General features: G+C 40.6%; 1 protein-coding gene across 1 annotated transcript; it reads left to right on the top strand.

Moving 5' to 3' along the window:
* Positions 1–1490: 1490 nt before the first annotated feature.
* LOC132821681 (extracellular calcium-sensing receptor-like) lies at positions 1491–9891 on the top strand. Its single transcript, XM_060834390.1, has 5 exons — positions 1491–1775; positions 5045–5878; positions 5993–6220; positions 8749–8872; positions 8978–9891. The coding sequence occupies exons 1-5, from the start codon at positions 1518–1520 to the stop codon at positions 9889–9891; spliced, it is 2358 nt and encodes a 785-aa protein (XP_060690373.1). The 5' UTR covers positions 1491–1517.
* The last annotated feature ends 15433 nt before the right edge of the window (positions 9892–25324 follow it).

Raw genomic sequence — 25324 nt, 5'->3', positions numbered from 1 at the left:
AGTTTACAAACCCCAAAGTGGTAGCCTTTGGCACATTTGCGAAATGAACAAACACTAATTTGACCCAAATTCACATTGGCGGAAAGAATATGGGGATCACTGTATGGAGATGACAATACTATTCTTGTCATCAGCAAATGCAGCCGCTAAATCCCACAACTAAATCCCGGCAGGTTGGTTTGGGCTTGATGGGCCGAAGGGCCTGTTTCCACACTGTAAGTGATCTAATCTAACTCTTGTGCAAATTCCACACAAACAGCCGACCGAGGCTAGAATCGAACCCGAGATCTTTAGTCCTGTCAGGCAGCAGTGGACCCATTGTGCGACCATACCACCTCAATTCGATTGGAAGCACCCGGGTGCAATTGTTTCCTTCCAGATTCTCATACTGAAGAAAGTGGTGATGTATTTTCTTCAGGGACTAGCCAAGTAATTTGTTGATGTTCAACGGAGTTTGAAAACGATTCGACACACACAAAGGCGATTTTCATGGGAATAGCTAGAGTCTATATATATATAAAAAAAATCAGTCATCATGCTGTTAAGGCGAGGACAATTACTTGCCCTGTCAAATATGCATTGTTGGTTTCTGTTCACGATAATTTCTGTTGTTGCCCTAGCATGGTCCAGTAAGGAGCAGGCTTGCAAACGTTGGGGTAGGTTTGATTTACTGGGCTTGTCGAAGGATGGAGATATCACTCTGGGTGGAATTTTTGACGTGCATTCTTATCACGTTGAGCATCAGCGCCTCTCATTCGGCCATCACCCGGAGCCGGCAAAATGCTTCAGGTTAGTTGGTGCCATTAGATACTCTAATTTGTTTAGTAAAGTGGAAATCATCTGCCCTCATGCTGCGTCACATTCTAAATTAATTCGTAAATTTAAGATTTAAAAAGACATCGTTAACTTTATTTTTGCCATCCGTCCCAAAGTGCTTTAGAACCAATCAGGTACTTTTGCAATCTAGTCAATGTTGTAAGATTGGTAAAACCTCGGTCAGTGTATGCAAAGCAAGCCCCCACATTCAGTCTTGTAATCAAAACTCAGAAACGTCTTTTAGCATTTTAGAATGAGGGATAATTAATGGAGAGAAAATGCGAAAGCACTCTTAATTTTCAACGAAATACTTCGATTGGGCCTAAGGAAAAAAAGGTCGGGGGTTCCCTTAAAGTCGTGTTTGAAACTGGGCAAATTGTCATGTCTGATTCCTGGTGAAGGGCTTTTGCCAGAAACGTCGATTTTCCAGCTCCCCGGATGTTACATGACCTGCTGTGCTTTTCCAGCACCGCTGATCTAATGTCTTTGATTAATGTCTGGTAAGATTTTGTGCTCAAGGTCTGCATGAGAACATATATCCACTAACTTCCAATTTAGAGTCAGCGGTGTGGCTAATTTATTTATTTAGCTAATAATAGATACGTGGTGGTCCCTCATTCTTTTTTTCCTGTGTTTTTTCTTTAAAGTTTCTTCACTTTCTCTGCAGCTTTCAGTTCAGACCTTTCCGTTTTGCACTGGCGATGATTTTTGCAATCGAAGAAATAAATAACAATACAGCTTTACTTCCTGGTGTCACACTGGGATACCGCATATACGATTCCTGTACGTTGACCCCGTTTTCGGTAAAAGCAGCCATGGCGTTTCTGAACAAACTTGAGGCAACTGCGTCCTCTGCTAACTGTAAAAGCTCCTCCACTGTTTCTGCGATTGTTGCTGATGCTGGATCCACGCAGTCTTTAGCAATAGCACCTTCCATCGGTACCTTCAGAATCCCTATGGTAAGAGATGGCATTTATACAATGTGAACAAATATGTGAAAACAGTATCCGATTTGATGTTAAGTGCACCATTGAATCCATAGTCTATCCAAACTTTTCAATGTTTATGGGTGATCCAAACGCACGAAATTTTCAGTTACATCCCCATTAGAATGTTCATTCGGGATGGCGAGACCTGCCAATACAGCTAATATTGATTGTTGTTGGGGTCAGGCTAAGCAGAGATTTATAACAGGATTATTATTCCTCTTCTTCAAGGATACTACTTTGAAAGTCTCATTTCAGCGATGAATAGGAAGAAATTATGGCAAGAAAATGTTTAAAAATGATTACGAAAATCGGTCATTTTAGTTCATTTTTACCTTTTCTGAGACGCGGACAGTGCTGGGAAAATCAAATATTTGTTTCCAGTCCCCAGTTCCACTTGGGCTGAATGACTTCCTGGATCACCTGCGAATGAGATTAAGAGTGCATGGAGCAAAAACGAAAATTGCAGGAAAATCTCAGCAGGCCTGGCAGCATTTGTGCAGAGAAATCACAGTTAACGTTTCGGGTCTAGTTACCCTTCATCAGAACTTTACAGGAAAACACATGAAGTGTGGATATTAGTGAACTATGGGAAGTTTTGTTTTACTACAATTTGTGGTCACCATTACTGGGGCTGTCTTATACACCCCTGTATTCGAAATGTACTCCTTGAAGTTAATCCGCACTGTTCACATGCCGATGACATCTGCACCTTCATTCACCCTTTGCTCATACTAAGAGATGCAGAATTAAAATATCCCAAATAATTAAACTAACTATTTTACAGAAGCTTTACTTAATTTTAATCATTCAGTCCATTGATGCTATCGCAATCTCTGGGCAAAATAAGCTGGCATTCTATCCACAGATCGGAACACTATCACTGTCCCACAAGAGCGTTACAGCATTTTTATTTAGTACATCTGTTTGTTAATATTTCGATGTGTTCTTAACAGGAGCCATGTTAACGTAAATTACGAGTGATCAGTCCAGCCAGTACCAATCTTAAGTGTAAGAGAACTTTGCATGCTACCACAGTTGTCCGTTTCAGGTTCTAACTGAGACTTTAACACGTTTATTGGAAATAGCTGATCGGGGAAATGAATCCTGTGGTTAGTTTATTTTACTTAATTGCGTGTTCTCGGCATTGAACCGCAATTTAAAATAAAAATAAATAATGTCAAAAACATTGGTCATCTGTGGAGAGAGAAACCATTTAAAAGGTTGATCATGACCGCATTCCATCAGTAAATTCAATGTCAGTCTTGGCAAAAGAAATGAAGAGCACTTTGAGCCAAAACTTAAAGATGATAATTGATTCTGGGAACAGTCACATTCAGCCGGGTAGTGGTTTCAGCAAGGATTCGCTCAGTACCTTCAAAAGTGAAATAATGTCATCTTGAATTCAGCACTGTGGAGCTGAGTATAGGAGTTGGGAAATCATGTTGAGGGTTTGCTGGACATTAATGAGCCCTCTCCTGGAGTACGGTGTCCAATTCTGGTCGCAGGGTTAGAGGAAGGTGAAGATTAAGTTGCAGTGGGTTATCCTAGAATGTTGCTAGCTGTTAGTTATTTAAAAAAGGCTTTTCTCATTGGAGCTGAGGAGTTGAGACCTTACAAACTTTTATATAGTTATGAGGGGTATAGATAAGGTTAATTGTAGGTGGTAGTTTTTTTTTCCATATGAGAGGGGATTCCAAGACAAGGGGGCACATTTTTTAACGTAACAGCAGAGAATTTAAAGAAAAGACATGAGGGGCAAGTCTTTTATTCTACAGAGAATGGTTTGCGTGTGGAATGAGCTTCCTGAGGAAGTAGTGAATGTGGGCACAATTACACTGTTTAACGGCATTTGGATAAGACCACAAAAATGAAATGTTTTGAGGGATCTGGTTCAGGAACAGGCAGGTGGGACTAGTTTACTTTGGTTAAAATCAACTAATAGAAAGTGAGGACTGCAGATCAGAGTCAAGAGTGTGGTGGTGGAAAAACACAGCAGGCCAGGCAGCATCTGGGGAACAGGAGAATTGACATTTCGGGCATAACCCTTTATTAGGAATGAATCCTGATGGGGGCTTATGCCTGAAACGTCAATTCTCCTTCTCCTTATATGATGCCTGACCTGCTGCGCTTTTCCAGCACCACATTGTCGACTAGTTTAGTCTGGGTTTAGTTGTAACAAAGGGACTGTTTCCATTCTGTTGACTGTACGAGTATGACTATGTCTATGACTTTATGACGGCGCCTGAGATAACGTTTTGTTTTAGTAGGGAAGTCAGGAGGCAAAGACTGAGAAAAATAACTTACATTTCATTAATCACTCTTGTGCTATCAAATCCAATGCAAAATTCAAAAAGATGGACAATCAGATAGCTATTCCCTGAACGTTTGACGCTAAGGAAGTGTAAACTGAAAAGATAAGCAACATTGCACGTGAATGAAATATGAAGAAAGCCTGCTCAGTAGCGAACAATGCGATAAATAGAATGCTAAAGAATTCAACAGAGACGTTATGTTTTCAGTTGAAATACATTTAATTTAAACAGTGTATTGGTTTCGGCTCACTGGGGCATATACAATTCATGCCTGAGACAGTGAGCTTAATTTCGGTGCCAGAAGCCAGATGAAACTCTTCAAAGTTGCACTTTGGTACCTTGAATTAAAAATAAAATTGAACATGCTATTAAAGAAATAAAGGGTTCGATGAAGAGTAATTTCATGTTTGGGCAAATGGCGCAAAGTAGCTCACATAGAATTAGTCACGTCTCCTACACTGTGCGTTTCTTTTTCCTCCATTGACTTCAGTGGGAAGGAACAAAAGGCGATATCGACAATGGACACACAATACGATAGTAAACAAAGTTAGAAATATCCTCAAGATACCTGGAGACAGAGCAGACACAGGGAGAGAGAGAGAGAGAGAGAGAATATTCAACGACTTTATTCATGTTAAACCGAGGATGGAACATTGTGCATGGTTACAGCGAGGACAATGCAAATCAAGAAAGAGCAACACTTGAAATGAATCTTGGGTGTGAATATTTGAATGAGACGTTTTTGAAATGAGCAAATAAATATTTTATTTTATTATGCATTTAAGAAGGCCAATCCTATAAACACAGTGTGAAGTGAAATCTTTGCTCTTCTCCAGCAATGTCTATTCCTTGAACAACCAGAAATCATATCATGATGAATTACAAATTATAATCGAAACGCAAATGCTTTTCCTTTCTTTGCGACAGGTTAGTTATTTTTCTACGTGCGCCTGCCTGAGCAATAGAAAGGAATATCCGTCATTTTTTCGAACAATACCGAGTGATTACTATCAGGCTAGAGCATTAGCCCAGCTGGTGAAACATTTTGGATGGACCTGGATCGGGACAGTTAAGAGCGACAATGACTACGGAAACTTTGGAATGCAAGCCTTTGAAGAGGCAGTCCAACAATTAGGTGTTTGTATTGCATTTTCCGAGTCGTTTCATATAGCAGACGCTCGAGAGAAATTACTGAAAACAATTGACACCATCAAAACCTCTTCTACAAAAGTTGTCGTTGCGTTTGTCGGTGACACAAACATGCGTGCTCTGCTAACAGAAATGATTAGACAAAATGTCAGCGGCATACAATGGATTGGAAGCGAATCATGGGTTTCCACGTTGCTTCTTCCTCCGAAGGAAAGTAAAAAGATTGCTTCTGGTGCAATTGGAGTTGCAATTCGCAAAGTCAGAATACCAGGATTGAGGGAGTTCTTGATGAAAGTTCATCCATCCCTGTATCCAGGGAACCCCTTGGTGAAAAAGTTTTGGGAAAGTTGTTTCGGCTGCACTCTAGGTGGTGGGAACAAAACGGATTCTCGAAAAAACGAATCCGGTCTTAAGAAATGCACAGGGAGAGAAAATCTACAGAATGTACGAAACGAATTTACTGAAGTGTTGGAGTACAGAGTCACTTACAACGTGTACAAAGCAACTTATGCTATAGTTCATGCACTTCACAATATGGCATCGTGTAAAGCTGGCGAAGGACCTTTCTCCAATGGGAGCTGTGCAAATGTTTCACATTTTCAAGCATGGCAGGTGAGGAACATTTAACAAAGTATGATGACCGTATTTACATATAAATCCAATGTAGTCGAATTCACATTTGATTTATTACAGCTGATGGAAATGTATTCCGATTTTGTTTTTAAGTTACTGTATTACATGAGAACAGTGAATTTCATAACCAAGATCGGCGAAAAGGTTGATTTTGATGAAAACGGAGACCCTGTCCCGTCATATGACATTGTAAACTGGCAACCAAATGCCCTCGGTGCTCTTGATATTGTAAATGTTGGGCACTATGATGGGTCAGCTCGTGCTGGAGAGGAATTTTCGATAACAGACGAGGCAATTGTTTGGAGTGGCAATCAGAAGTCGGTAAGCTTTGTACAGAACCATCACTTTTCAAACACAGATTAATTTTATTTTCAATTTCCCTTGCTTGAAATTGAAAAGCGAACCGGTGGTTGTTGTATCAAATTGGCGCCCTACGCGATAGTGACAATTGCTTGATGTTGAGTAAAGTTGCGATTTAGGAAGCAATTTTAAATGGAAAAGATCTGCTCACTAATTCGAAAATCACTTCTCTGAATCAATGCAGAATGTAAGACCAGAGAAGTATTTCTTTTTACCCATTTCAACAGCAGAATGTGTTTGCTCATAACTGAACTAGTGAGAAATGACAAAAAACTAAGACAGTGAAACTTAACAAGAACTATAAATGTACAAATCTCTTAAATGACACTAAATGAATGTTTGAACAAAGACGTAAAAGTCTGAACACAGTGAAAAGATGTTGAATAGGTTTGAAAACAACATTCAGAAAGCAATGGATCCATTACCTTGATGTCAATGGACATTATGGTTCATGTTCATCTTGTTCACAAATACATTTTTGACACACAATTGATAAATAATTGCCATCACCAACAAGGGAGGGTCTAATCATCTCCTTTTAATATTCAACAGTATCAGCATTACAGAATCCCATGCTATCAGAATCTCAGGTGATTTCTCCTATGAGAAACTGAACTGAAATAAGTTTTGTGACCATTAAGTGTTAGGAAACCTGCAAAAGGTAACTTACCACTGCACTCTCCAACACATCGTGACCAAGGAACTGGTCAGGGCTGTGCTAGAATCCCCTCTCTTGCCTCAATGGGCACAATTTCAATAACACTGAAGAAGCTTGATACCATGTCGGAAAATCAGTCTACTAAATCAGCACCAAACCCACACACATCCACTTTCTCCACCACAGATGCTCAGTAGCAGCATCTACAAGATATACAGCAAAAATTCAACAATGCTCTTTAGGCAGCACCTTTCAAACCCATCCCCATTTTAATCTAGAATTATATTTGCAACAACTCCTTAGGAACGCCACCAACTGCAAGCTCCCTTCAAAGCCACTCACCATCTTGACTTTGGCACAGCTCTTAGTTCCTCTCTATGATATTGTAGGTCTACCTACAGGAAAAGTCTTGCAACAGTTCCAGAAGGAAGCTCAGAAGCAACTAGGGATGGTCAATAAATCCTAGCCTCATCAGAAAGGTCCATATTACATGATTTGTTTTCTGAATCTGGTCTTCTTTCCAGCAATTAAACAACATTACTGCAAAATATGTTTGATTTTATTTAGTTCATTCCCAGTTTGCTTATTCAGTAATAAATAAAGCAACTCCAAAGACAAATCATGAATGCAGTAACAAGAATTGTAATTCCTTAAATTCCAGCCCATGAATCTCCAAATACAGCATATTATGCTCCACCATTTTTGCCACGTATTGTCAGACCCCACCACCAAAATGATATTTCCCTTCTCACCCCCAACCATGTTCCACAGAGATCATTCTCTCCGTGACTCCCTCCTTAGGTCCATGTTCCCCACCAAGCCACCTTTCCCTGATGGCTGGATGAGGTACAAAGCATATGCACAATCCTACCCCTCCCCCACCCACAACCAAAACCACCTCCGTCCAAAGCCCTAAAGGATAATTTCAAATCCTGCAGAGATTTTTCTGCAAATCCACCCACATCATTTATTGCATCCATTGCACTCCATGTGGTTTCCTTCACGTCAGGGAGACTGAGCACCAAATTGGTGAGCTTTTCAGGGAACATCTCTTCTTCTCACACATCATTCAAGCCCAACACCCTGTGACCAAATGCTTCAACTCCCATTCCTATTCCCCCAGGAACATCTAAATCCTGAGCCTCATCCAGGACCAAATCAAAACTACCCACTGACTGGATGAAGAAAACCTCATCTTTGGCTTTTGGAACCTACAACCACACAGCATCAGCATTGACTTCACCAGTTTCTAAGTTTCCCCATCTCCCACCTCAGCCTACATCCAACCCTCCAACTCAGCACTGCCCTCTTAACCTGACCTACCGGTCAATCTTCCTTCCCACCTATCCACTCTATGCTCCCCACCGACCTATCACCATCACCTCCTGCTTGCATTCTCCAATTGCCATTCCATCTGCCTTCATCCAACCCAACTCCCATAGCCTATTTATCTCTTAGCCCCCTTACCTCTCCACATTCACAATAAAGGATTAACACCTGACATGTCAAGTTTCCTGCTCCTTGCATGCTGCCTGACCTGTTGTGCTTTTTCCAGCACTGCACTTTTCAGTTTTGACACTCGAGTTCCTGCAGTCCTCGCTTTCTTCTATTTCACTAAAAATTTCCTGGTTCACCAGCTGCAAACCTGTTTCTTACTGTGGCTTTAAATGGAATATTATGAGGTCACAAACCATACCATTTCTTGAAAAAAAAAGATGGTTCCAACAAATGTAAAAAAGTGACTTTTAACTGTATATCAGACTGAATGTTGTACACTTTCCACATGGAATTGCTAGTATTTTTCCACCATTGTATTCATATTCCTAATCAGGTCCCTAAAGCTGTTTGTTCTGAAAGCTGCCATCAAGGAACAAGGAAAGCAGGAAGAAAAGGGCAACCCATTTGTTGTTTTGATTGCATACAATGTGCGCAAGGTGAAATAAGTAACATGACTGGTAAGCAAACGCCATAGCCAAAGGCATTGCTGCTTAAAATTGATGTCTAGATGCACAGGCTTCAAGTTTCTTCATATAATGATCAAGATGTGTATTGCTTTTTAGATTCCGTTCATTGCATAAAATGTCCACTGGAATTCAAATCAAATGAAAGACAGGATCAGTGTGTTCCCAAGGAAATTGAGTTTCTTTCCTTTTTCGAGACGTTGGGAATCATTCTGGTGATACTGGCATTGTTGGGAGCCTGCACCACCATCGGCACATTTGCAATATTCTACATCTACCGACACACTCCGATTGTTAAAGCTAATAACTCTGAGTTAAGCTTCCTTCTTCTTTTTGCCCTGACACTTTGTTTTCTGTCTTCAATTACATTCATCGGTGAACCTTCAGTTTGGTCTTGTATGCTCTGCCATGTAGCATTTGGTATTAGTTTTGTTCTTTGCATTTCTTGTGTATTGAGTAAAACAATTGTTGTGGTGATGGCATTCAAAGCAACATTTCCCAGCAATAATATGATGAAGTGGTTTGGACCAAGACAACAACGGCTGATGGTTTACATCCTCACACTGGTACAATGTGTAATATGTACTGCCTGGTTAATTGCATTTCCACCTTATCCATTGAAAAACACTAGTCACTCTAATGAGATAATCGTGTTTGAATGTAATGTAGGTTCTTCGTTAGCCTTCTATTGTGTGCTCGGTTATATTGGATTTCTATCCTGCGTGTGTTTTGTGGTAGCTTTTATTGCTCGACAACTTCCAGATAACTTCAATGAAGCTAAACACATAACGTTTAGCATGCTTATCTTTTGCGCAGTTTGGATAACTTTCATTCCAGCGTACATAAGTTCGCCAGGGAAATATGCTGTGGCGGTTGAAGTATTTGCTATATTGGCCTCCAGCTTTGGTCTTCTTATTTGCATTTTTGCTCCAAAATGTTATATTATTCTTCTGAAGAAAGAAGACAATACAAAGAGGAACATGATGGGCTCAGTGGCTTCCAAAAACTGTTGAATGTGTTACCAGCACCTATTTTTCACAATGAAACAAAGCCACAGCCACCAGCAGGAAGTGTAATTTTAAAGTTGCGCTGAAAACTGAGACCATTTATATACATTTCTCTGATTTTCATTTAGCCAGAACTGAAAATCATGTGTGACCTATATTTATTTAAATTTGGATCAAAGTCCATTTTAGTTTCCTCTTCATGCCTTGAAATTCTTTATTGCATGGAGTTTTGATTTGAAATTTGTATTATCTATCAAATAATAAAAAAAGTTATCATACTTGGCCTGTTACTATATTTTCTCACTGAGATGGAGTTAATTCATTGCTGATTTTAAATTAAGCATATTCAATGCTTAATTCATTCTTGAAATGGTTGATTTTTAAAATTTAGGCTGTCATGTGCTGCACATTTTTTTTTACCTTAATTGAAACCAATAGAAATAGGAAATTGTTGCTTTCAACACATTTATCCATTATTCATGCACATCATCATGTCTATGAATATGAATCATTTTCTTTCCAAATAAATATGTCTGAAGTGTTGGTGTTCATCATGTGCAAAAGTACACAAAAGAGTTATTGCAACACATGATAATTAAATATTTAATTTGCAATTAAAACTTTAATGGTGAATAGGTGTGCTTAATTTGGAAATCCAACTTATCTAACTTACTCTGTTCCCTTTGAGATATTTCGGAGAGCTGTGGCACAGCACAAAGCACAGGTAACCTCAGGTTAGCTTTCCTTTTTAGTTTTACAGCTGTTAAGATGGCAGTTAGGGTAGACGCTTTTTCCTCCTGCGGGATGTAGGAGATCAGAGAGACTTCTACTGTCCATGATGAGTATACCTGTGGGAGGTGCACCCAGCAGCAGGTCTTGGGAGACCGTGTTAAGGAGCTGCAGCTGGATGCACTCAGGATCATTCAAGATGCTGAGTACTTCATTGATAAGAGTCTTAGTGAGGTGGTCACATGTGAGGTGCAGGCAGAGAGTTGCTTATTGACCACCAGGCAAAGGGAGTAGGTAGCAAGTGCAGGAATCCTCTCTAGCCATTCCCTCAAAAACAAGTATACCGTTTTGGATACTGTTCAGGCTAATCACCATGTAGGGGAAGGCAGCAGTAGACAGGTTGGTGGCACTACAACTGGCTTTGGGGTACAGTGGGAAAGGGGAAAGGTAGACCGAACCTTAGTGATAGGAAACTTGACAGTTAGGGGGCAGATAGAAGATTCTGTGGTTGCAGGCAAAAATCCAGGATGGTGTGTTGTCTCCCAGGGGCCAGGGGCCAGGAGGTCTCAGAACAGCTGCTGAACATTCTGAAGGGTGAGTGTGAGCAGCAAGAAGTCATTGTACACATTGGCACAAATGGCATAGGTAGAAATAGGGATGAGGTCCTGCACAGTGATTATAGAGGGCTAGGAAAAAGTTAAAAATTAGGACCGCAGTGGTGATAAGCTCTGGATTACTTCCAGTGCCATGTGCTCATGCGGGTGAGAACAGGAAGATATGCAGATGAATGTGTGGCTCAAATATTGATGCGGGTGTTGGGATTCAGATTTTTAGACCATTGGGATCTTTTTTGGGGTAGAGGTGACCTGTTCAAAAGGAACAAGTTCTACCTGATCTGGAGGGAGCCAAAATCTTGGTGCCCAGGTTTGCTGGTGCTGCAGGGGAGGGGTTAAACAAAATTGGCGGGGGGTGACAACCTCAACATCAGGGAGGCAATTACAATGCTTGAAAGAGGTGCAGTAATCAGAAATAGTGAGACACGTCACACTGGAACACAACAGGGGGCAAGGAATGCTTCTTTGGTAAATAGATACATGGGGCTAGGAAATTATAGCTATTACAGAAACATGGCTAAGGGAGGGACAGAACTGGTAGCTTAATGTGCCAGGGTACAGGTGCTTTAGGCAAGACAAAAATGGTGGAAGGAGGGAAGAGTGAGTTGCATTTTTGATAAAGGCATATATCGCAATATAATCAGAGATGAAATAATTCAAGAATCAACCAGTGTGGCTTTATGATTAGAACTCAGAAATAAGCAGGGATAGTGACATTGTTAATGCTTTCTATAGGCCCCAAATAGTCAATGGGATTTAGAGGAATAAACCAGCACAGAGATTAACAAGACTTATAGGAGCAATGGGGTTGTCATAGTAGGGGATTTTAATTTTCCGAACATAGACTGGGACTGCCAGCGCATTAAGGGCTTAGATGGATTGGAATTTGTTAAATGCATTTAGGAAAGTCTCCTCAAGCAGTATATAGAGGGTCCTACTCAGGAAGGGGAAAAACTCTACCTACTCTTAGGAAATAGGGTAGGACAGGTGATGAAGGTGACAATGGGGGAGCACTTTGGGACCAGTGACCATAGTTCGAATCTTAAAATAGTTATGGAGAGGGACAGAACTGATCCATAGGTTCAAGTTCTAAACATGGGCAAGGTGAATTTTGATAAAATTTTGATGAAGCTTGCAGGGCTTGACCAGAGTAGCTTGTTTGCAGGCGAAGGAATCTCTAGCAAGTGGGAGGCCTTTAAAAATGAAATGGTTAGACTTCAAGGTCTATATGTCCTTGTGTGGGTGAAGGGCAAGATTGGCAGGAATAGCAGACCATGGCTGACAAGAGATATTGAGGCTTTGACCAGAAAATAGAAGGAGGCGTGACTCAGGTGCAGGCAGCTGGGATCAAGAAAATCCCTGGAGATATACAGTGAATATAGAAGTTCCCTGAAGAAGGAAATCAAGAGGGCAAAAGGAGCCACCAAGTAGCCTTGGCTGAGAAAATTTAGGATGAATCCAAAGAGGTAGTTTAAGTGTATTAAAGGAAAAAGAATGACTCGAGAGAGAGAGAATAAGGCCCCTCAAGGACCAAAGTTGGCATGCATATGTAGAACTGCAGGAGATGGGTCAGGTTCTCAACGATTATTTCTCCTCTGTGTTTGCCATGGAGAAAGACATGAAGACTTGGGAACTTGGGGAAGTTAGTGGTATATCTTTGGGACAGTCCATAACACTGTAGAGAAGGCTTTAAATGTATCTGAAGGTGGATGAATCTCCTGGTGCTGACCAGATAAAGACAAGAACATTGCAAGAGACTAAAGAAGAAACTGCAGGGGACCTGGCTGATATTTTTGCATTACCATTAGCCATGGGTGGGATCCCGAAAGACTGGAGGGTAGTGAATGTTTTGCCCTTATTCAAGAAGGGCTACAAAGAAAAGCCTAGGAGCTATAGACCAATAAGCATAATGTCTGTTGTGGGTCAGTTACCTGAGAAGATTCTGAGAGATAGGATGCACGTATATTTAAAAGAAATCAGCATGGCTTTCAGAGTAGGAGATCATGCCTCACAAATATATTGGAGCTTTCTGATGAAGTGACCAGGAAGATTGATAAGATTAGGACGGTAGACTTGGATTTCAAATAGGCCTTTGATAAATTTTCACATGGTAGCCTGCTCTGGAAGGTAAGACTGCATGGAATCCAGAGCTAGCTAGCAAATAGGATACAAAATTAGCTTGATGGTAGGAAGCAGAGGTTAATAATGGAATGATGCTTTTCGGACTGGAGGCCTGTGACTAGTGGAGTGCCTTACGGGTTGGTGCTGGGCCCATTGCTGTTTGTTATCTATATCAATGATTTAGTTGAAAGTTTGCTGATGACACCAAAATAGGTGGCATGGTGGACAGTGAGGGAGGTTATCAGCAGGACCTTGATAAGCTGGCGTAATGGGGTGAGAAATGGCTAATGGAGTTTAATATAGAAAAGTATGAGGTCTTGTGATTTGGAAAGTCAAATCAAGGTAGGAGTTTCACGCTGAATATTAGGCCTTTAAGGAGTGTAGTTGAACAGAGGGATTTTGAAGTTCAGGTTCACAGTTCTCTGAAAGTGGAGTTACAGGTAGACAGGCAGTGAAGAAAGCTTTTGGCACACTGGGCTTCATCAGTCGTATTGAGTACAGAAGTTGGGAACGTTATGTTGCAGTTGGACTATTGTGTTCAATTTGGGTCACCTTGTTGTAGGAAGGACGCCATTAAACTGGAAAGAGTGCAGAAGAAATTTAGCAGGATGTTGTCTGGACTCAATGGTCTGAGATGTAGGGAAAGATTTGACAAACTAGGACTTTTTTCTTTAGAGCATAAGAGTCTGAGGGGAACTTTATTGAGGTTTATAAGATCATGGAAAACATGGATAGGGTGAATGCACTCAGTCTTTTTCCCAGGGCTGGGGAATTGAGTACTAGAGGGTATCAGTTTAAGGTTAGAGGGAAAAGAATAAAAAGGGACCTGAGGGGCAATCTTTTTACACAGAGGGTGGTACGCATATAGAATGAGGTGCCAACAGAATTGGTTGAGTTGGGTACATTAACAACATTTAAAAGGCATTTGTACAAATACATGGATAGGAAAGGATTATAATAATATGGGCCAAGTGCAGGGAAATGGTATTAATGTGACATTTTGATTGGCATGGACAGGTTTGGGCCAAAGGGCTTGGCTCTGTGTTGTAGGACTCTATGACTATGACTAAAGCAGTTAATTTGACTCAACATGAATCACATTAAACATGAACTTCAATATCAGTGTTGCACAGTGGCACCGGTGTACACTGTCTAGAAGATGCTCTGAAGTAATTTTGCAAATGTACCTTCTTTGAAACCCAGGACCTTTGCCATTTAGAAAAACAATGACAGCAGGTCCTTGTGAATACCCAATGTATGAAAGTGGTCAAAATGGAGACATGGATTTCACAGGGGCAGGGATCATTGCTGGATGTTCCAGGGTTTAGATGTTAAAAAAAAGGGAAGGGGGAAAATGAGGAGGGGAAGTTGCATTGTTAATTAGAGTGTGCTTCACAGCTGCAGAAATGGAGGTTATTGAGGAGGGTTCGGGGACTGAGTTAGTATGGGTGGAAGTCAGTAACAGGAAAGGAGCAGTCACTGTTTTCTACAGACCACCTCAACAGCAGCAGAGAGATGGAAGAATGGATTGGAAAGCAAATCTTGGAAAGGTGCAGATGTAACAGAGCTGTTGTTATGCGTATCTTCAACTTCCCCAATATTAATTAGAACCTCCTTAGTGCAGTTGGTCTGGATGGAGCCAATTTTGTCAGGTGTGTCCAGGAAGGATTCCTGAATCAATATGTAGATAGGCAAACCTAGGGGGGAAGCCATTTTGGATTTGATGCTAGGCAACGAGCTAGGCCAGATGTCAGAACTCTCAGTTGAAGAGCATTTTGGTGACAGTGACTACGACTGCCTCACCTTTACCATAGCCACAGAGAAAAATAGGAACAGACAGTATGGGAAGGTACTTAATTGGGGGATGAGAAATTATACTGCTATTAGAAAGGAGCTGTGTAGTATAAATTGGGAACAATTATTCTATGGGAAATGCACAACAGAAATGTGGCCACTGTTTAAGGAGCGAGTGTTGGATAACTTTGTCCCACTGAGACAGAAGCAGAATGGTAAGGTGAAGGAGTCTTGGATGACAAGAGAAGAGGAGCTTCTCATCAAGAGGACAAAGGAATCTTACTTATGTTTCGGGGAGCAAGGATCTGGCACAGCTTTAGAGGATCAGAGGGTATCTAGGAAAGAACTCAAAAATGGACTGGGGAGACAATAGACAATAGACAATAGGTGCAAGTGTAGGCCATTCTGCCCTTTGAGTCTACACCACCATTCAATATGATCATGGCTGATCATCCTTAATCAGTATCCTGTTCCTGCCTTAACTCCATAACCCTTGATTCCACTATCCTTGAGAGCTCTATCCAACTCTTTCTTAAATGAATCCAGAGACTGGGCTTCCACTGCCTTCTGGGGCAGAGCATTCCACACAGCCACCACTCTCTGGGTGAAGAAGTTTCTCCTCATCTCTGTCCTAAATAGTCTACCCAGTATTTTTAAGCTGTGTCCTCTGGCTCGGCACTCACCCATCAGCGGAAACATGAGAGTTAGGAGAGGGCATGAGAAAGCCTTTGCAGGAAGCCCAAAGGCATTCTACACTTACGTGAAGATTAAGTGAGTGATCAGACAGAAAGTAGGGCCAATCTGTGAAAGTGAAGGTAATTTGTGCTGGGAGTCAGAAGAGGTAGGGGAGGCCCTAAATGAGTTTTTTGCTTCAGTATTCACTAGAGAGAGGGACCTTGTTGGTAGTGAGAACACTGTGGACCAGTTTAATAGGCTTGAAGAGATTGATATTAAGAAGGTGGATGTGCTGAAAATTCTGGGAAGCATCAAAATAGATAAGTCCCCAGGACGAGACCAGAAAAACCCAAGGTTACTGCAGGAAGCAAGGAATGAGATTGCTGCATTTCCAGCAATGATCTTTGCATCCTCACACTCCATGGGAGTAGTACCTGATGGTTGGAGGGAGGGGAATGTTGCTTCTCTGTTCAAGTAAAGGAATAGAGTAATACATGGGAATTACAGACCAATCAGTCTTACATCTGTGCTCAGCAAGTAACAGGAAAGAATTCAGAGAGATAGGATTTAGGATTATTTATAAAATCACAGTTTGATCAGAGATAGTCAGCATGGCATTGTGAGGGGCAGGCATGCCTCACAAGCCTTATTGAATTATTTGAGGATATGACAAGACAAGTTGATGAAGGTTGAGCAGTGGATGTGGCGTATAAGAATTTCAGTAAGGCATTTGATAAGGTTCCCCAAGGTAGGCTCATTCAGAAAGTAAGAAGGTATGGGTCACAGGGAAATTTTGGTGTCAGAGTTGGCTGGCTGAAAGAATGGTAGTGGATGGAAAGTATTCCGTAAAAAGTGGTGCCCCGCAGGGATCTGTTCTTCAGTCTCTGCTCTTTGTCATTTTTATAAATGACTTGGATGAAGAAATGGAAGGGTGGGTTAGTAAGTTTGCCGATGACACAAAGGGCGGTCGTGTTGTAAACAGTGTTGAGGTCTGTTACAGGCTATAACAGGACATTGACAGGATGCAACGCTGGGCTGAGAAGCGGCAGATGGAGTTCAATCTTGATAAATGTGACGTGATTCATTTTGGAGGATGAAATTTGAAAACTGAATATTGGGTTAAAGACCAGATTCTTGGCGGTGTGGAGGAACAGTGAGATCTTGGGGCCCACATACATAGGTCCTTCAAAGTTGCCACACAAGTTGATAGAGTTGTTAAGAAGGGGTATCGTGTGTCCACTTTCATTAACAGGGGGATTGAGTTTCAGAGTTATGAGGCTTTGCTGCATCTCCATAAAACCCTGGTTTGACCACACTTGGAATATTGTGTCCAGTTCTGGTTGCCACATTATGGGAAGTATGTCAATGCATAAAAGAGGATGGAGTGGAGAATTTCCAGATGTTGCCTGGCTTGCAGGGCTTGTCTTATGGAGATTGAGGGAGCTAGAGCATAATACATTGGAGAGAAGAAGGAATAAGAGGTGACTTGATAGAGGTGTACAAGGTAATGAGAGGCATAGATAGAGTAGATATCCAGAGACTTTTCCCAAGGGTTGATAGGTAGGCTGTCATGAGGGACCATATTTTAAGGTGATTGGAGGAAGGCATTGGGGAGATGTCAAAGGTAGGTTCTTTACACAGAGAGTGATGGGTGCTTGGAATGCACTGCCAATGGTGGTAGTAGAGTCAGAGACAGTAGGGACATTTAAGCGGCTGCTGGACAAGCACATGGATAGCAGTAAATTGAGGGATGTGTAGGTTATTTTGATGTTAGATTAAAGTAAGTACTCAGTAAAACATTGTGGAGCTGACGAGCTTGTGCTATGCCGTACTGTTCTATGTTCTATGAATGCTACAGCGTGAGCTTAAAACCATCTTAATGAGAATGGTTATCACAAAGAAGGACATCATTCAGCCTTCTGAAACTGCACCAGTCCATTAGACTGGCAAATCAACTTAGTTACTTCTTCATCCTTTCTCCCTAAAAATTTATATATTAATCTCGAAGTGCTTGTCTAATTTCCTTTGGAAGCCGCAAATGCATTTCCCATCATGACCATATTAACACTTGCATTCTACATTCTAACCATTAACTGCACAAGACATCTAACTTCCTGATGAACCTTTCACTATTTTGGAAATATATTGTTGTTTCTTTACTGTTGATAGTTCACAAACTTAGAGGTTTGTCTCTCAGTGCAGGCTATCTGTGTCTTCACCATAAGGAGGACAGTGGTTTAAGAGTGATTCACCACCGACTTGTCAGGATAATTTTGGATGGTGATGCAATGATGACCTTGCCAGTGATGCCCATATGCCAGAAATTCATAAAAAGATATGTCCAAACACTGTGCCAACCATAGAATGATTATTGCAGAAGAATGAATGAACACTTCAAGAATTTTTAAACCCATTTCCACATTTGTTTCTGATAGTCATGAAATGTTATTTACTTTAAGTACTTCGCAAATTCTATTGTGAACTTTACTGGTGAAACTACTTCCACTACCACTTCAAGCAGTGCATTCCAGATCATATAAACTCTTCCTTCACGCTAAACACTTCTGATTGATTTAATGTTTTTTTTAATTTATGCCCTTTGACTCATGACACTTCTGTCACAGGAAGCAGTTTCTCCAATTTATTTTCTTCACTTTATGACTTTGGTCTCTTCTCATAAGTCTTACTTAACTTTCTCTGCCTAAAGGAGGAAATGATTTGGAGGTGCCGATGTTAGACCAAGGCGAACAAAATTGAAAATCACGCAACATCAGATTTATTTGGAAGCACTAACCTTTGGAGCACTGCTCCTTCATCATGTGGTTGTGGAGTACAAGATCATAAAATGCAGAATTTATAGCAAAAGGGTTAGAGTGTCATGGAGTTGGAATGATATATTAAACAATTTTGTATTAAGCCTTTCATCTTTCAGAATGGGATTGGCTAATTTTGGTTCTTTAACATGTGAATCCCAGAAATGCTTTTAAGTTACACTCTCAAGATAGCTTTAGCTTTTCTAACAATAAGTACCATCTCAGCTCAGACAATGCATTAAAGTTTGCCTGTGTCCCAATATTGAGTCAGACTGGTTCTATGTCTAAAGTGGGACTTACAGAATCTTACATGGATTTATGCAATTTTTGAGCAAAATAAAATGTAATTCTGTAAATACAAATTCATCCATAAACTTATATGTGTGTGTGTGCAGAAGAGACAGAGTGATTCACAGTGCATGTGAGTGTTTGTGTATGGGTGTGAGTGCATGTGAAAGAGTGTGTGTGTGTAAGTTTGGTCAAGTATGTGTGTAAGTGTGATGGGTATAAGCCTGTGAGAGAGTGCATGTGTGGGTGTGAGTGCGGGGATGCATGTGTATGCGTATGAGAGAGAGCTTGTGTATGTGAGAGGGTCTGTGTGAGTATGTGAGTATGTAAGACCGTATGTGCGTGTGTGTTTGAGAGAGAGTGTATTGTGTAGTGGGGTGACCTGTAGTGTGGCATGAATCCAAGGTCCTGGTTAAGGTCATCCCTATGGGTATCGGACTTAGCTATCAGCCTCTACTTGGCCACTTTGCGTTGTTGTTTGTCCCAAAGTCCACTTTGCTGGATGGTCACCTGCAGGTCTGAGGCTGAATGTCTCGGACTGCTGAAGTGTCTCCTGACTGGAGGAACACTCCTGCCTGGTGATTGTTATGCAATGTCCATTCATCCATTGGTATAGCGTCTGCTTGGGCAATGGACCATGCCTCAGGGCATCATTACTTGCAGTGTATGAGATAGACAATGTTGGCCACTTCACATGAATACCTACCATGCTTATGGTGGGAGATGTCTCCACATATAATGGTGGTATCCGTGTTGACACTCTGACTCCTCTTGCAGTGGCTGTCATGACAGGCTAGTTCGGTGTGGTGGTCGATGTTGTCCTGAAGGTTGGGCAGTTTGCTGTGAACAATGATCTGTTTGAGGTTTGCTGGTTGTTTAAAGGTGAAAAGTGAAGGCATTGGGAAGGTCTTGACAAGGTGCTCGACCTCATCAATAATGTGTTAATCATCGAGGCTGTGAAGAATATGGTGTATTATTTTGGCTCCTGGGAAGTACTGAAGGGAGAAAAGCCTTCTTCAGTCGTGTCTCCACATTGTGAAGTTCAACATCTCAGTAATAATTTTTTCCTACAACCGTATAATGGCTGAAGATTCACTTGAATATGTGATTAATTTCTCTAGTTTTTTTTTGTATGGTACAAATATAATGTTTAGGGCATGCTCAGATCCAGATTTGCTTTGTGAAAAACTTTCGTTCTGCTCAGTGAAAGTGGAAGGGATTAGATCGTCATTTGTGATTGCTCAGTGATCACTGAAAGACCTTTCAAACCAAAACAACATGCACAGAAGGTCAGTAATTATGGGAAAGTGAGCGATATAGTCTCCATTTTTATGAGAAAGGCAATTAACTATACTGTCAGGCAGATAGCTATGCAACACCTGTAGGGAACACAGTGAGAAGCCAAAAACAGTTGGAAGACTTTGCTGTTCACAGGACCCCTCGAGTGTGGAACCAAGCCTTTCAAAGCATTGAGTGCACACCAACCCTCCAAAGAGCATTCTACCTGACCCACACACCCTACTCTTTCTCTGTAACCCTGCAACCACCTAGCTTGCACATCCCTGAACACTGTTTGGCAATTTGGCATGTCTAATCCATCTAGCCTGCATATCTTGCATTGTGAGAGGAAATCACTGCTCTCTAAAGAAACCTGTACAGACACAGGGAGCATATGCAAACACCACACATACAGTCACCAAAAAGTGGAATCAAACCCAGGTCCGTGGTGCTGAGAGACAGCAGTGCTCACCACTGAGTCACCATGCCACCTGTTAGAAAAAAACAAGAAGATCACTACCAATGTGAATTGGTAGTGAACTAAGAGTCAGAAACAATACTCAGAAGAAGTCCTTAGGGCAGTTGCTGGCTTTTGTCTGAGAGAGCCTGTGAATTTAGGAGGTTGGATGAGGCCTCTGTGTTGAAGTTGAAGGCATGTACTGTACTTGTAAGAGAGAGTGAATACTGTTTTGACCTGAGAGCTTACAAACACCTGTGTATTTAACTGGTTAGCAGTCTCAGAGTATACTGGAAAATTGTAAATATGCAACATTTGACTGTAAAATAGATACCTGAGTTGGTTGCTGTTTTGACAACAATTCAAATTTAACCAATTAGTCTAAATTATGCCCCAGGAGCTAAAACCCAATTGAGTTTTAATTTATGTTTTGCCAGCATCAAACTAATAAAATGATCCAATGTTGGCCATATAAAAAAGGCAGGCAGCTTGAAAGTTTGACAGAGCAACTGTCATTTGAAACACAAAGGTACCTTTTCACATGAAACATCCTTGCTGTAAAAAGAAAGAAGATGAACTGTGTGATCTTCAGCCAGAAGATGAAAGACACTGATGATGGCAGCTGTTGTATGGTTTTGAAATTAAGTTGATGTAATTTCAATAAGTGTTTTATTGAAACAGTATATTGGTATTCAGTTGGAGGCAGATAATAAGCAGTTAAGAGAAGGAGGGGCTTTGAGTTGTGAATAGCTATTTTTTAATGTTCATTTTTATAGTTAAAGAATAAATTGATACAATTTTCTTTAAAAGTGGAATTTTGGAGTTCTTTTTCACTCATATTTTAACAGATTATAAAATGAGGTGATCTTTTTTTGGGTGTTTGCTGGAATTAACAGAAAGATTCATTATCTTGTCGTAACAAATGACATTTAATAACTCAGTTGTGCAGTGTGAATAAATGGGTATGAACAGATATGATATTATATGCATCATTTAATCCACCGTTTATGCAAAATTTGGAGCATTTATGGGTGATCTGAAACAGACAAAGTGAGACATTCCAAAACAATTACTGTTGATTGCTCTTTGACTTGGTCTAGCCAGAGCTTTATAACAAGGCTATTATTTGTCTTCTTTGAAGATATTGTTCAGAAGCTCCGTGATAGCTAGTAGGAAATTATGAACAGAAAGCATTCAAAAATGATTACAAAAATTGTTAGTTTTAGTTCATCTTTACTCTTTCCCGAGATGTGGGCATTGCTGGCAAAATCAACATTTGTTTCCAGTCCCCAGTTACCCTTGAGCTGAATGGCTCCCTTGATCATATGCAAGCAACATTAAGAGTGAGTCACAATACATGGAACAAAAACAGAAGTTGCTGGATTGTCTCAGTAGATCAGCAGCATTTGTAGAGAGAAATCAGAGCTAATGTTTCAGGTCAAGTGATCACCCCTCCCCCCCCACCTTCAGAACATTACAGTGAAGTTTAGACATTAGTGAATCAGATGGGAACTTTTGTTTACTACATGGTCACCATTACTGATGTTTCTTTATATTCCAGACGTAATCCTTGAAGTTAATCTGCACTACTCAAATGTCGATGATATCTGCACAGCTGCACCTTTGCCTTTTTGTCTTACTAAGATATTCCACATGTATTAAATATCCTAAATAATTAATTTAACTACTTTATCAGAGTTTAACTTAATTTTAATCAATTAATGCATTAATGCTGTCACAATGTCTAGGGAAGATGAGATGACATTTTAACTGCCGATCACAACATTACCGCTGCGCTAAAGTAGCCTTACAAGATCTTTCTTTAGTGCAACAGTTTATCATTGTTTTGATGCGTTCTTATCATGAACCATGTTAACTTAATTTATACGTAATCAATCCAGCCATTAAGAACCTCCCTTAAGTATAAAACCAATCACTTTTCAAAAGTTTGTATGTTAGCACATTTGTCTGTCTCACGTTTTAAATGAGACTTTAACCCATTTATTAGAAACAGCTCATCGGTGAAATGAACTCTGTGTACTTTTTTTAATCAACTCACGTGCTCTTGACATTGAACTGTGATTTAAAATGAAAACAGGTAATTTTGAAAATAATGGGGACGAGAAACACATCCGTGGAAAGAAAACAGCCTTACGTCTTTGAATTTAATGTCATTCTTCAAAAAAGGAATGGATAATACTTGAGCTAATCCTTAAACTTGCTAACTGGTTCTGGGAACAATCACATTCAACCTTCTGGTGGCTTCAGTAAGAATTCACTCAGTAACATCAAAAGTAGGCTAATGTCATCTTGAATTCAGTGTTGTGGAGCTGAGTACATGAGTTAGGCAGTCATATTGAGGTTGCACAGAACATTAGTGAGCCCTCTCCTGGAGTACTGCATTCAGTTCTGGTCACCAAGTTATAGGAACCTGATGATTAAGCTGCAGAGGGTTCAAAAGAGATTAACCAGGATGTTATCAGATATGGAAATTTTCAGTAATAAGAAAGGCTGGGACTTTTTTCACTGGAGTATAGGAGTTGAGAGGTGACCTTATAGATGTTTGTAAAACTATCAGGGATATAGGTAGTCCTAATGGTAGGTAGGTGTTTTCCCTAAATTGTGGCAAGGGGGCACATTTTTCAAATGAAAGGAGTCAGATTTAAAAAGACATAAGGGGCATTTTCTTTCTGCAGAGGGTTGTCCGCGTATGGAATGGACTTCCTGAGGAAGGTGTTTCATGCTTGATTCTTCTCTCTACAATCTCTCCTGCCTGTAAGAATTTGAGTTTGAATTTACCATTTACCAAGGGATATGTTTTTGGGATGTTGTGGGTTTTATATGATAATGACTTATATTGTGGAAACAGGCCCTTCGGCCCACCAAATCCACACCGACCCTCCAAAAAGCAACCCACCCAGACCCATGCCCCTACATTTACCCCTTCACCTAACACTACCGGCAATTTACCATGGCCAATTCACCTAACCTGCACATTTTTGGACTGTGGGAGGAAACCGGAGCACCAGGAGGAAACCCACGCAGACACGGGGAAATGTGCAAACTCCACACAGACAGTTGCCTGAGGCAGGAATTGAACCCGGGTCTCTGGCGCTGTGAGGCAGCAGTGCTAACCACTGTGCCACCATGCCGCCCTTCGGAACAGTTTTGGAACAGTTTCTTCGTTAAGTTGTAATTTCGAATCAGTTGATTTTCCAAATAGTTAAGCTATTCAAAATTCTGTTTTATTTTGTTTGTGTTTCAACTATAGTGTGTAAATAAATTTTGTTTTGCTCGAAGCCTACTAGATTGACCAGCTGAATCACTCATGGATTATCAGCTCTACATCTGCCTTTAAAATAAGAAAAAGGTAGGGTCTGGATTCCTTCTTAAAGTATTTTCAGGGGGTCCGGTCTTGTCCATAACAGTTTGGGAGTCGTCTAGAATATATTGTAAATTTCCAATTTGGGATTAGCATTGGTGGACTCAAAGGTGGCAAGTAGTAGGTGTTAGTAACATTTGTTCTGAGTTTAAGCAGTGCTTGGTGCTGTAGTGGCTTTTTGAGTCACTAAAAGTTTTCTGGGGGTGAAAGAAGTCACTTTGAGAGCTTTACAAAATATGGACAAGGTAAAGTTGCTGGAATTGTCAGACAAGCTGGAGTTGGAGTTGCCATCATCTGCGAGAAAATCAGACAGAAGTACAGCAATAGCTCACCATTTAAAGTTGCTGGAAATGCCATGAGAATCTTTGGAAATGGTTAATAGTGAAATGAACATGAAACAGCTTGAGTTAGAGGCAAAAGAAAAAGGAGGAGAAAAAGAAAAAGAAATGAAACAGTTTGAATTATGGTTAAAAGCAGAAGAAAGAGAATAAAGAATGAATTGCCTCAGTGGAACAAAAAGGAAAGGATGGAATCACTTTCACGGAACAAAGAGAAAAAAGTGAGAGAGGAAAGGGAGAAAGCAAGACTGGAAAGGGAGGAAGAGAGAGAGTTTGAACTTTGGAAATTGGCACTTAGACAGTATAGTTGGCTTAAAAAGATGACGGTGAAGGTAGAAGATAAGATTTGTGTGAAAGTTAGTGAGGATGAGCAAACCCACTGTAGCCAAAGACCTGGTGGGGATCTTTTTACAAATATCCAAGCATTGCCTAAATTTGATGAAAAAGATAAAGAAGACTTCTGCATCTCATTTGAAAAAGTGGCTAAACTGATGAAGTGATCAGTGAACATGGGGTTTTGTTGTGTCAAACAAAGATGGTAGGTAGAGCTAGTTAGGTATTTGCATCCCAATCAGTGGAGGCATCTGGGGAGTATGAGGAGGTGAAGAAAGCCATTGTAAGTGCATATGAGCTTGTTCCAGAAACCTACAGTCAGCATTTCAGGAATCTAAGGAGAGCCCTGGTTAAACATACATTGAGTTTGAAAGAGTTAAACAAAGTAATTTTGGTTGGTGGATAAGAACATTACAAGTAGAGCAAAATTATGATGCTCTCAGAGAGACAATTATTTTGGAGGAGTTCAAAAATTCACTTCCTGAAGTAATGAGAATTCATGTGGAAGAGCAGAGAGTTAAAAAGTCAAGATTAGCAGCTGAAGTAGCTGATGATTATGCGTTGATGCATAAGTCAAAATTTGGTTTCCAATATCAATTTCAATCCATGAGGGTTAG

The sequence above is a fragment of the Hemiscyllium ocellatum genome, chromosome 13 (assembly GCF_020745735.1).
Source record: "Hemiscyllium ocellatum isolate sHemOce1 chromosome 13, sHemOce1.pat.X.cur, whole genome shotgun sequence".
Taxonomy (NCBI): Eukaryota; Metazoa; Chordata; class Chondrichthyes; order Orectolobiformes; family Hemiscylliidae; genus Hemiscyllium; species Hemiscyllium ocellatum.
Note: the sequence above shows the minus strand (reverse complement) of the source record. Positions and strands in the feature narration are given on the sequence as shown.

Coding starts and splice junctions, on each gene's coding strand:
- LOC132821681 (XM_060834390.1), top strand. CDS start 1,518: ATGATTTTTGCAATCGAAGAAATAAATAACAATACAGCTTTACTTCCT. Junction 5,879..5,992: donor CACATTTTCAAGCATGGCAG/GTGAGGAACATT, acceptor TTTGTTTTTAAG/TTACTGTATTACATGAGAAC. Junction 6,221..8,748: donor GGAGTGGCAATCAGAAGTCG/GTAAGCTTTGTA, acceptor ATTCCTAATCAG/GTCCCTAAAGCTGTTTGTTC.